This window comes from Nicotiana sylvestris, chromosome 3 (assembly GCF_000393655.2).
Source record: "Nicotiana sylvestris chromosome 3, ASM39365v2, whole genome shotgun sequence".
Lineage (NCBI taxonomy): Eukaryota > Viridiplantae > Streptophyta > Magnoliopsida > Solanales > Solanaceae > Nicotiana > Nicotiana sylvestris.
This window is the reverse complement of record NC_091059.1, coordinates 62,044,629-62,058,088: the sequence shown is the minus strand read 5'-3', so window position 1 is coordinate 62,058,088 and position 13,460 is coordinate 62,044,629. Positions and strand designations below refer to the sequence as shown.

The 13,460-nt window shown below is 35.6% G+C and overlaps 1 protein-coding gene across 1 annotated transcript; it reads left to right on the top strand.

Annotated features, from left to right (window-relative positions):
* The first annotated feature begins 1,087 nt into the window (after positions 1–1,087).
* On the top strand, positions 1,088–1,504 carry LOC138887442 (secreted RxLR effector protein 161-like). Its single transcript, XM_070169197.1, has one exon. It carries the CDS (start codon positions 1,088–1,090, stop codon positions 1,502–1,504), a length of 417 nt encoding a protein of 138 aa, XP_070025298.1.
* Positions 1,505–13,460: the final 11,956 nt, after the last annotated feature.

The window sequence follows — 13,460 nt, the reverse complement described above, 5'->3', positions numbered from 1 at the left end:
GTCGAGAAAGAAATTACTGCAGGTGACGAAGATCAACCTCAAGAAACTCAGGAGACAAGCAAATCTCAAGAGTCAGCTAATAAATCTGCTATGGTAGAGTCAACTAATGAAATCAGCAGAAGTGTACCAGATCATCCGATCGAGTCGACTACTAATGTTGTGCATCCAAATGAATGGAGAAACGAACTTGAATATCCTCAAAAATTCATCATAGAGGATCCAAATGAAGGAATGAAAACTATGGGAGCTCTCAAAAAGAAAGCAAATTTAGCATTAATCTCTCAAGTTGAACCAAAGAAGATAGAGGAAGCTCTAAAAGATTCAAGTTGGGTACGAGCAATGCAGGAAGAGTTAGATCAGTTTGGCAAAAATCAAGTGTGGAAACTAATACCTAAACCTGAATATGTTTCTGTAATCGGAACAAAGTGGGTCTTCAGAAATAAATTGAACGAGGATGGAAAGGTGGTAAGGAATAAAGCCAGATTAGTTGATCAGGGGTATTCACAACAGGAAGGAGTCGACTATGACGAAACTTTTTCTCTAGTAGATCGGTTGAAGTCTATACAAATCCTTCTGGCATATGCATCGTTTAAGGGATTTAGGTTGTTTCAGAAGGAAAAACGCCTTTTTGAAAGGATTTATTGAGGAAGAAGTATACGTGAAACAACCGCATGCTTTTGTAGATTCAAAGTTTCCCTATCATGTATATAAGCTTACTAAGGCACTATATGGAATAAAGCAAGCACCACGTGCATGGTATGATAGACTTAGTTCTTTTCTTATTGATCATGGCTTCACAAGAGGTAAAGTAGACACTACCTTGTTTATTAAAAGATCATCAGAAGGTAATCTCATTATTCAGATTTATGTTGATGATATTATATTTGGTAGTGCTAACCCTCTTATGTGCAAGGAATTTTCAAATCTTATGCAAGTAAATTCGAAATGAGCATGATGGGAGAGCTAACATTTTTCCTTAGACTTCAAATTCAACAATTTGAAGAAGGAACCTTTATATGTCAGGACAAATACACAGAGGAACCGATTCAAAAATTTGGCATGAGCAACAAAATCCATTGGCACACCAATGAGTCCTTCAACGAGTCTAGACAAAGATGAACAGGGAATCCCTGTTGATGAAACTAAGTATCGTGGAAAGATTGACTCATTATTGTATCTGACTGCAAGTCGATCGGATATTATGTTCAGTGTGTGTAAATGTTCCAAGTTTCAGTCAGCTCCTAAGGAATCTCATCTGACGGTAGTAAAGAGAATCGTTCGATATCTCATTGGGACTATCTCCCATGGACTATGGTATCCTCACTCTAACTCTTTTAAATTAGAAGGTTTTTCAGATGTTGACCTTGCAGGTGATAAGGAAAATAGAAAGAGCATATGTGGTACATGTCAATTAATTGGAAAGGCATTGATATCCTGGAACAGTAAAAAACAAGCATCAGTTGCATTATCTACTACTAAAGCTGAATACATTACTATTGGATAATGTTGTGCACAATTTCTGTGGATGTCCCATCAACTGGATGACTATGAACTTTCCTTTAAACCTATATAATTTTTTGTGATAATATAAGTGTTATTTGTCTTTCAAAAAATCTTGTGCATCATTCTAGAGCAAGGCATATAGATATCAAGCATCAGTTTATTAGAGATCATGTCTTAAGGGAGACATAGAAATATCTTTTGTTGGAACAACTGATCAGTTAGCAGATATTTTTACTAAGCCGTTATTAGAGGATAGATTTTGTGCTTTAAGAAAATTACTTGGCATTGCTTGCTTGAATAATAACCTGTATGACCTATGTGTAATACGGTTACTTTTGTAGGTTTAATAATTGTCTTTTACTCTTGCATTAATTACGCCTCCGTTTTCCCTCTCTTTTCTTCTTCTTTCACATCAGTTCCGTCGTTCAAAGTTGGAAAGCCAATCATCACGTCTATTCAACTAGCGCCTTTTCCTTTTCTGTACTCAACAGTTAGAAGGTTCTCTTCTTAAGGCGGATATCTCTTTTCAATCACTGTCATCCCTATCATCTAGAAAACCCTTCTCCAAAGCCCTGCTCAAACCACTATCCTTCAATGGCCAAATAACCCAAGAACCCATCCACCTCTAGCAGAAAATGTACCAGCTCCAAAGCAAAACCCCATTTTATGCCCCCAGAACAAGTAGACCTAGGGTCCAACCACTCTGAGGGTTTCGCCTCTTCACAGGGAGATTTGTCTGATCATTCTCAAATCTTAAGAGAAAAAGCCCTAGGAAAACGACCTATGGAAGACCCCCTCCCCCCCTCCCAATTTCCCTTACTCCAAAGAAATCCAAGATAGATCTTTATGGCTCTCTAGAATCTGACCTGAATTTCTGGGATTCTCCAAACATGGATCTCTTCATTGCCTTGAAAGACAAACCCATTGCTCGTGGAAGGGTAGTCGACCTCAACGACATGGAAGCCCTAAATTGTAAGGTAAAAAATCTTTTTGTTCATCAAGGGTGGTATAAGTTCCTTTCTATTCCTCTGCCTAAGGTCAATGAACCCCTGGTAAAGATGTTTTATACTAATCTTCGTTCTAGTAAACCTGATAAGTTGGAATCCTTAGTGTTAGGTAAGCGCATTGTTCTTGATTGTGCCATGTTTGATTCACTCTTTCAGTGTAAATGTTCTGGTGTTCCTATGCTTTTCAAAAATACCTGGCCCGATGATTTTGAAATTTCCTTTGATCAAGCTAAACGATGTATTGCTGAGTATCCCTCTGAATCCCTTCCCAACTAGTTAGGCCCCAGCGATGTTAGTTTCGAAACTCGAGTCTTGGCTCGCATGTAGTAACTACTCTACTTCCCTGCACTGGTTCCTTTTCCACCTTCTCTCAAAGAGATATTTTCTTAGTATACTGCCTTATGACCAAACTCAAAGTCAAGTTATCCTCATGGGTCATTAATTTCATGATTAAAAGTGTAGAAGATCCCACCGATCTACCCTATGGCATGGCCATCACTCACATTCTGGAAGCTCACCATATTTCCCTGTCCGCTTATCCCTTTATCACTGTTTCAAAATCTTACAATTCTAGAGCCTTTGCAAGTATGGAATATGTGAGTGTGAAGGGCTCCTGGGTTAAGAAGCACGAAGGTGATGCAAAGCATGCTCTTATAGATCCCAAACCTAAACCCTCTACCTCTCATCCTAGCCCTGGTGATCCTGATCTTGGTGAGAAGCTTCGTGCCATTGACATTCAACTCTATGAAATCAAAAATCTCCTCACAGCCACTCAGTCAATTGTTGGTGACATTCATGCCATCTCCAAAGAAACAGGGTCTGATGTGTCCAAGATAAGAGTTGTCGTTCTCAGAGTAAGGGAGAACGCTGTCAAGGCTTTCAGGGAAATTCATGACAAGTTGGATGGAGTGAGCATCTCAGCCAATGCTAGCTTTGAACAACTGAAGGAGGCCCTCTGCAACACTCTTACCTATTTTCTGCATCATTAATATGGTTGCTTAAGAAAAAAAATTGTTGTTCTGTTTTGGGGCTGTTAACTCAGCCATTGGACAATTTCTGTTTTTATTTTGTTTTGGTTGTTTCTTTTGGACTATAACTCTGCTGCATAATGCTATATGTTTTGTTTAAGTTCGTGGTTTGTTTTGTTTGTATTTATTCCCTCTTTGCTGATGCAAAAAAGGGGGAGAAGAGTATATGTATTTGTATACAAGTATAGTCGACTGAAGGGTAAATATATGCTAGCATCCTCTACGGCAGGAGTCGACCACAACATCTATAAGCATGGACTAGTCAATTGCATGAACTGAGGGGGAGTACCATGAACCAATCAACCACATACATTGAGGGGGATTAAAATATAGGGAAGTCAACTGTTGTTTATACATATATATTATTTTGTTATCATCAAAAAGGGAGAGATTGTTAGATTTGATTTTAATGATGCAAATAATATATCTGTGCAGAAACTCAAGGAAGCATCCAAGATTGAAGGAATTAAGAGGAAAGAAAGCATCCAAGATTGAAGGAATCACGAGGAAGGAATCAATTAACCATCTCGAGATTCAGAATCAATCAGAGATTGATTTAAATGGAAAAGAAGCAATCGAAGATCTTGCTAGATAATCAATCAAGCTGCTATTTTCAGAAAGACCAATAATCAAGGAGTAAATCTCGCGTTATCAAAGCCTGTAGAAGGAAAGCTATCAATGAGGAAGAGCAACGACAAGCTGCTAATTTCGGAAGGACCAACAATCAAGGAGTAAAACTCACTCATCAAGATTTGTAGAAGGAAAGCTATCAATGCCCTCTTATCAAGGAAGAGCAACGGCAAATAACTTTATTCTTGGAATGAATCAATCTCTTTCCAAGGATCAAATCTCTTGGGTTGTCAAATCTCTTCAGCAAACGGCCTCCTACAAAGTATTTATACATATCCTTAAGGCTTAGACAAATATACTTTGATCGAACCAAACACCCTCTCTTTGTTCTACTGCAAACAAATATTGTAGCTCTCTAAGACCTGTTGTGTAACAAGTTAGAGAAGAAAGAGAGAACAATACTAGTGAGACATTGTATCAAAAGAGACAAGTGATATAGGAACTGAGCTATCATGCCATTTCCATTGTACTCGAAGAAACGCACTCACTAAAGAGAACTCCCTTGCAACCCAAGGGGGCTAGACTAGGATTCACATTGAATCCGAACCAGTATAAAAAATGTCTTTAATTCTTGCATTTACTTTCATCATCTTATATTTTTGTTATTACAACTTTTAGTTTATTGCATCTAGTCGACTAATCGAAAAACCAGTCAACTAACAGAGATTAAGTTTAAAAATATACAATTCACGCCCATTTTGTACTTTCAAATTTTACTCTCCCTTTCTTAATATGTACAAGCCAATCTTTTTTTTCCCCCAATCTCTTCATATTTTAGAAACCCCTACATGTTTTTGTCTTTCTCTTTAATATTCTTACTCACCTTGTTTCTCCAAGATTTTATGACTCACTTTCTTTTTCCAAGATTTTTATTAGTTCTACTATTCAATAATGTAACTATTAGTGGTTACTTCTACAGCTCGAACCCGTGACACATAGGTCATACAAAGATATTTTTACTGAATACTTTTACTCCAAAAGTCCCCTTCAAATACTAGATCAAGATTCATAATAATTTAACAGTACTGTGAGTTTAATACTAAAAATCTTAAAAATTAAATCTATCAAAATTTTAATGTTAAATTCGTCTCTCGGAATAAATAGATAAAGAGGTATATTCAGAAAAAGAAAAACCGAAAGAGGAAAGGAGGGTGGCAATGGCGAAAACCAGCAGAAGAAGAAAGGAAAAAAAAAAAAAAAAGAGTGAAAGAGGAAGAGCGACGGTGTAGGAGAGAACAACACTTCACGTGGAAAGATTCATTATGTGTTTGGTGATCCCAACAAGAGACACTTATCCTAATTATTTTATTACAGAATATCGAGAGAGAGAGAGATCTGTTACGTACGTAGACCGTCTTCCTTGTTCCATCTTAAAGGTATCCTATGCTACTCTGAGAGTGACTCTCACGATAAGGATTTCTATGTGAAAATAAAACCTACAACAAATAACAAAGGGGGAAAAGAGGGCCGGCAGGGGGATATCTTTTCTTGTATATACATAAGTTTTTGTGAAATTATTTCAAGGAATAATAAGAAATAATTAATTAAAATAGACTAATAGTCCGTTCGGTCGTCGAGCTTCTTTTTAGTCAAAAGTGTTTTTTTTGTTAAACGTGTAATTTTTTCAAAGTTAATGTGTTTGGCTAAACTTTTAGAAGGAAAACAAAGTAATTTTTAGTAGGAGCAGAAGCATTTTTTTTCAGAAGTAGAAAAAAGTACTCCCTCCATTTCAAAAAAATTGTCATAGTTTGACTTAACATAAATTTTAATAAAGAAGAGAAGACTTTTGATGATATAACATTTGTATGACTATAAATGCTTTCTATTAAGGAAATATTAAAATGTGTCAATCTATTTTTAAACAAACTAATAAAGAAATAGTACCAATTTTTTTAAAACGGAGGGAGTAGTTTATATCGAAAAAAAATATTTTTGAATTTTTTTTACTTAAAAACACTTTTTAAAAGTTTAGCAAAATACTAGTTATTGTTCAAAACTACTTTTCAAATTAATAAAGTCAAACAAATTTTCGGATAATAAATTAAAACTAACAAACAAATGAAAATCGGAAAATAGGCCAAGCTGAGTTTTATTGGTTTGGGTAAACCAACAGATTTTGTGTTTGGTTTCAAGACCAAACTTTGCTTTGCCGAAAAACATTTGGTTTGGTTCTGATACCAATTATCAGAAGGACAACGGATAATATATTGTAAAGCAAAGTAAATAGAGACAATACAAATATATTGAAGTAAGTAGAAGATGGAGTAAACAAGAGAAAAGGAGAAATATTTACTATTTTAGTCATGCTACAAAACGTTTCTTTCTTTATTTTTTATTTTACTCAACGCTTTTCGTCCCTACTTTTGTAAGTGTACGTTAATCCTTTTCTTTTGGAGTGATGAAACCTAATAAAAAATTTCTTTTTTGGTAGATAAAGATATTTACTCAAACAAACTTAAGTTAAATGTTATTACAAGAGGAGACTTGCCTAGACAATATTAAGACTAACATAATTGTTGTTGAATAAATCCAAACTTGAACTGAAGACTAGAGGAAAAGATACAATTATGAAGGTTTTTTCAGATAAATCCAACTTCCAATAAATTTGGGCCTAATCTAGAAAAACGTAAATATTCGAAAAAATGATAGTGTATAACCACTCTTAAAATAATAGCCGGAAATATATATATATATATATATACACACACATGTTCTGTATGTTAAATACAAAAATTATATAAATTTTATATATTTTTTCGGCTAACAAATATAAATAGTTTATATATTATGGCACGGGCTAAAAATGATAATACCCCTAAATATTCTATAGCAAGAGTATACTCAAATATTTAGACTGCTTAACAATTTATTTTAGGTAAAAACCTTAATGTAATTTTCAAAATATTTCAACTTACATTTTGAAATTTAATTGACTGGCTACTAATTTAATTAAACAAATCATATTTCCACATAAAAAGAATCAAAGGAAACAACTTTCACACGTTTATCAACAAAATAAACTAATTTAAATCACTGTTATTTGAAATTAAACTCTAATACCACCTATATATTTCGAACTTAATGGCCCCACATTGCTACAATAATAGCACCATTGACCGTAACGTCGAACCCACCCTATAACTTTTTCTGATGTGCAAACACTAAAATCAGATATGATTAGTTTTTCTCTCCTTTTATTTTCCGTTACTTCTCCTTTTTTTTCCCTCGGCTGTGTTAAGCATGAGGGAAAATGTTTTCCATAAAAATCTATCTTTAGAAAAGTAATTTTTGGTGTTTGATTTGGCTGCGAAAGTATTGTTTAAAAAACCAATTATTAAGTATTGATGATAATCTTAAGTATTGGTTGAAACAATTATATGTTTCATATATGATCATGTTAAGAGTAATTGGTATATTTATGAAAAGAACCAACTTCCATCCAAAAATAGAAAATCACTCTCATTTAGCCGAGAATATTTCAAATACTAAAGAATAACTTATATATTAAAAATATTATTTTTGAAAATAGTTTGAATCGTATCGAACTCAAAGCTGTGACCCAGTAGTCAATAAAATGAGTTGAAAGCTATAAAATCTTGACCATGCCTAACTTTTCGTCCTAAAAGGAATAAGCAATTGTCGTGAATAATTCGATCTAAAAGTCTGGAGTTGAATCCCACATACAACTAAGACTTAGCTACAGCTGATCAATATTACTAAGAAACAAGTTCGAATAATTTTTTATTTATAAAGATTTTGATTTTTATTTTAAACTAATTAACTAACAAATACTAGAAAATGTAAAATTATCAACTACTGAAGATGAAACTAGAGACAAGATTAAGGAGGCAAAGAGTAATAATTTTGCCAATTGTCGGAATCCTTCCACTACATCTCCTAAAAATCGTTTAAATATTCTCTAGTGATCGTGAGGACGTCAGGCGTCATAATTCTCTCTCGAGCAATTATAAATAATTTACTAGACAATTCTCCTGAACTACGCAAATTGGCACTATCTTACCGTTCAGTATAAGTATGTCAAGGCTTTGTTATTCCTAAACCCACCTTTAAACTAGCCATATTGATTCCTCAAAACGTTAGGAGTAACGTTATTCAACAACAACATAAATATGTACCCTTTCACAAGTAATACATAATAAATAGACACAGTCAATTGAGAGCTATTCAATTAACTAAAATAAGCACGTCGTTGAATACATAGAGAGATACAAAGGCTCAACTATATCAGAACGTATCAAGAATTTATCCTACAAAAGGTTCCATCATTATCCTAGATAATAGAATTAGCTACTCATAAAAGCATGTAAAAAATATACTAGAATTCATAACAAACAGTAAAAAATAGTAAGAAAAGAGAAAAATCCATGGTTGAATCTTCGTCCTCGCTCATAGCGTGTTCTTGTCTCTAAAGATTTTGTCTTGCTCCAACGTAGTGTATCCCCCCTCCTCCCCCCCTAAAAATTGTGTTTAGAGTGTATTTATATGACCTAGGTAGGATGGAGGGCCGTCCAATGCATTCCGAAATCAGATAAGAAAATTGGATGGCGCGTCAACTTTTGCGAAGCGTGTGGCCATAGACGAGCTTCCAACTCTTTTAAGTTTTGTTTTGCAAAGCGGTTTGTGCCTTCACAATACCTTACTATTTTGTGATAAGTCTTTCTTTTTTACTCCATTTTCATCCAAACGCGTTCCTACATATGAGAAACAGATAATGAACATATTTTACTTCAAAAATAATGTAACCTCCCGCAACTCAGACGATAAAACAAGATAAAAACACATGCAAAAACATGAACTTTTGATCTTTTATTACCCCATCACATTTAAACTATTGCTCATCCTCGAGTAACTTTAAAATTAAGCACATCGGCAAGTAACACATTTCAAAATATACTCAAGCATCACACCAACAATAATGGTTTATATTAACGCTTAGAACCCAACGTAAGAGCTAATGACATCTTTCCTTAAGTTTAGACTCATGCCAAGAATATCTAAAATATTTGTGTATATCTTTCTGACATCCTAGACTCAAAAGATGACTCCAATAAATTTCTCTCTATGGCTCGTTTCTTGTGCCAACCAATGAACCGAGGACCTTACCCATCCGTCACAAATCATGTGCCCTCACCAACAAACCAACGATAGTAATCAGTCTATACACTTAAATATGAATTCAAGCATAATTTAGAGACTCGGATATTGAAAAAGTTCGCTCACTCTCGCAAAGAAACTCATGTGCCACCAAAGTTTATATTATAAGCTTTCCAATAGTGTAAGTTTCTACTAATTTAAGATCATAAAATCTAGGATCAATTAGGCCTTTACAGGTTGTAATGTAGGCTAAGGGACGGGTAGATAGATATGGATAGTAATGACTAACCCTCCTAAGAACTTTTAATATAATACACTTTAACTTTTAAGCGCATACTCTTCATGACCAACTCAACAGATTGCTACGCAATCATATATAGTACAACACATTGTCTTTAAGCACTTCTACCTATAAATAAATGAAGTGCATAATTTATCACGATACTCATATTAATTGATGCATATTTTATTAGATTTGAGAAAATGATTTGAAATGAGTAATAAATATTATGGGTATAATAGGAAAAATAAATTTATCTTCTCTTGATATGTGTAAAGTGACAAGTAAAAATAAAGATCTATTTTTAGTATACCTGCCAAGTAAAAGTGAACGGAGAGAGTATATATATTTGTATTATTGTATTTTTTTCCTTTTTATCTTTTTCTCCTTTTCAACATTTTTTCAACACCCTCCATAAGTTGGTATTTTCGGCTAGTGACTCTCTTAATAAACGTGCGCACCTTTTGGTCTTTCTATAATACTACTCAAAAGGTACACAATCTCTTCCTTTACTCTTCTAACGACTTTAATATTTTCGGAGGTAAATATTCAACAAGATATAATTAAGAAGAAAAGGGATTCAGCTTATAACATGGGTACCAAAGAAAAGATTTACATAATCAAATGGTCTAATAAGAGGTAATTTTACCAGTGGTAAGCAAGTAGCTCAAAGGTTAATCAAAGAAATTCTTATATCATTTCGTAGGCTCACAAGGCTTACTTATTTTGCTTCAACTCACATATGAGGCAAGTTCTAGACTAGCAAGGAACGACACAGAGTACAACCAAATCTTACCTCATACATTGCACATAACTCACTCAGGACGGTTCAAATCTGACTCTTGATAAGTAGGGATTTTGACTATTTATTTGCACTCTTTTACTTTTGTTTTAGCTCAAAATTGCTTAGAGATATTCCCATAAACTAACGAAATGTGCTTTACAGAAGTGTTGGAATACAAGCTAAAGAGATGAAAATCAACTCAAGAAGGAGTAATTTTGGACAAGGACCAAAACAAGGCTAAAAAGGCAAAATGCGGACCGCATAATATTGAGTGCGGCCGCAGAATATAAGGATGTCTCTGACAGATTTTCTTTGTAAACTGCAGAGAGATGGACTGTTGGGCCATGAAGAAGTGCAGACCGCACCAATATTGTGCGGCCGCTGAATTAAGAGTGCGATCGCACTCAGAAATGTGCAGTCCGCAGAAGTCCCCCATGCCAAAGCCCAAGATCAAGAAATGCGGACCGCACCATTATTGTGTGGCCGCAGAATCAAGAGTGCGGTCGCACAATCAAGAGTTTGGCCGCATAAGTCCAACCTTTCAAGCCAAGTTTCAAAGTGCGGACCGCACACAGAATTGTGTGACCGCATAACCTCCGCAGGGGCAATTTTATCCGACAATTTTAGTAGGGAATAAATGGATCTTTTTATCATTTTTAGGTTAAGTTTGGTGCACCTGAGAATAGAGAGCCATTTTTCTTTACTGTATTGGGTAACTTTGTAATAGTTTAACATTTTACATTAGATTTTCTTCCCTTAATCATATATTATGAATTTTATCTTAATTTCTTCTTTAATTACTTTATATTCCATGAGTAGCTAAATTTCTAGCTAGGGTTGTGACCCAACCCTAGTGTGTGTACTTAATGGAAATGATTTAGGGCTTGTTTGTGATTAGGTTAGTGATATTTAGCCTAATTCTTGCTTGAATTTGAGAATTAATGGTTGCAAACATTGATTCATGCCTAAATGAATTAGTTTCTACTTGATAAAGAGAGATTAAGTTTAGGAAAACTTGGCTAACAAGGAATTGGGATGAACTCAAGAAATTTATAGCCCCAATTAAAGGGTTGATTCTAGAGATAGTAAGACCCGACTTAAGCATTTATCACTTGTTTTGTGCAATACCCATTTGGACTTCAGAATGCCGAATTGGCCAAAATCACTCTAGCTAGTGGGTACTTGCGTGTGATTACTATATTACGACCCCGACCAAACAAACTTGCCCTAGAGCCTACAATCCTTTAGGTAACCACCTAGGTGGAAGTCACGACCCTAGATCTTTTATAAATTTGAAAAACAACAATACCAAAAACATTGTCTCTTAGCTTTTCAAATACAAGCATTAGCATACAAACTAGAAGTAGAAAAGAAACAACTAAATATGTGGAAGTGCAATCTTGGGCACGTCATACACTAGACTAGGTATATACCTAATCCCATATAAAGCTCTCTTTGAATCGACCCCGACTCTCATTGGGTATTTATAATTGTATCGACCGCCTCACAATCCCAATTAGTGGTGTGAGTTTGGGCGATATTAGTTTTTGGTGCCGTTGTCGGGGAGCTAAAAACGGATTTAGCTATATATTTGGTTTTGTATGTGATTTGTCTTATTTTCCTTCTGGTTACTAATCTTTTGGTGAAACAATTGTAGGTGATACAATGGATCTCAATAATAATGATACTCTTGAAAACGTGCCATTGGGGGATGACGGGGATGATGACTAAGTTGATGAGGTTCTCTTGAACCTCAAGGAAATAGACAAGGCCACCCCCTCAAGACAACGTTCCCGTTCCTCCCCCACCTCCTCCAAAAGCGGCGGCACACCGAGTGTTGCCAAATGAAGGATACGTAAGTGCAATAGTCCCGCCCCGCATTAGGGCGGGAAACTTTCAAATCACAAATGACATGCTTACACTGTTGGAACAACGGGAATTCTTCATCGGGAATCCAAGTCAAAATGGATACAAGCGAAAGGGTTTGTTGATACTTGTTGGGGGAGCAAACAAACCAACGTCTATAAGGATGCTTTGCAGTTGAGGCTATTCCTTTTCTCTCTTCGGGGGATGGACTTGGATTGGTTGGAAAGGTTGCCAAATCATTCTATTCATACATGGCATGAATTGACTGAGAAATTCATTTCCAAGTTCTTTTCACCCGGGCATATGACAACTCCTAGGGATGAGATTCTTGCTTTTAAATAAGAACCCAATGAGCCTTTGCATGAGATATGGGAGAGATATCGTACTATGGTAAAAGATTGTCTGAACGATGACATGAAAGATGCTATGATCCAACAAACTTTCTATAGGGGGATCAACACTATCAATGCATGGTCAACCAACTTGCCGATAGAAATTTCATGAAAACACCATATGTGGAAGCCTGTGAGATTCTTGATGAGATGGCGGATACTTCATCGGCATGGCAAAGTAGTGCAAAGGTTGCTCAAGGCGATCCAAATGTGATTCACTTGCATAAAGAATTACATGATCATGGGCAAGCAATTGGCAAGTTGACCACCACAATGAATAAACTAGCCAAAGCTCAACTCCAACAAGTGCAAGGTCCCAAGCAAGTAAATGCAATGGAAGGAGTGAGTATGATGGCAAACAAAAGAAGACAAAGGGTCCTCAAGTGCAAAACTGGGTTGACAATTATGAGCAAGATGATAGTGGATTTGGTCAAGATGGACAATACAATGAGCAAGAGGAAGAAGTACAAATGTGAACATTTTCCAAGGGCAAAGAAACAACAATCAAGTCCCAAGTCAACAACAATGGAGACCACTAGGAAATCAAGGAAATTGGAATTCAAGCAATCAAGTGGTTGGAACGATCAAACCAACCAAAGGAATTGGAACAATCAAGGCAATCAGGGAAATTGGAATGGTAAAAATAACCAATACAGTTGGAGTGGCAATAATCAAGGCTATTGGGAAGGTAACAACCAAGGAGGGTGGAACAACAACAACAACAACAACCGGGGGTCAGGTTTTTAAAGGCCCCCGATATTTCAACAACCGAGCAACCTGCCTCCTTACCCTTGTCAAGGTCTGAGCTCTTCCAACAATAATATGGGTAGAATTGAGAACATGTTTAAACAAATG

Bases quoted from the DNA above. Each gene is read 5' to 3' on its own strand.
- LOC138887442 (XM_070169197.1), top strand. From the start codon at position 1,088: ATGAGTCCTTCAACGAGTCTAGACAAAGATGAACAGGGAATCCCTGTT.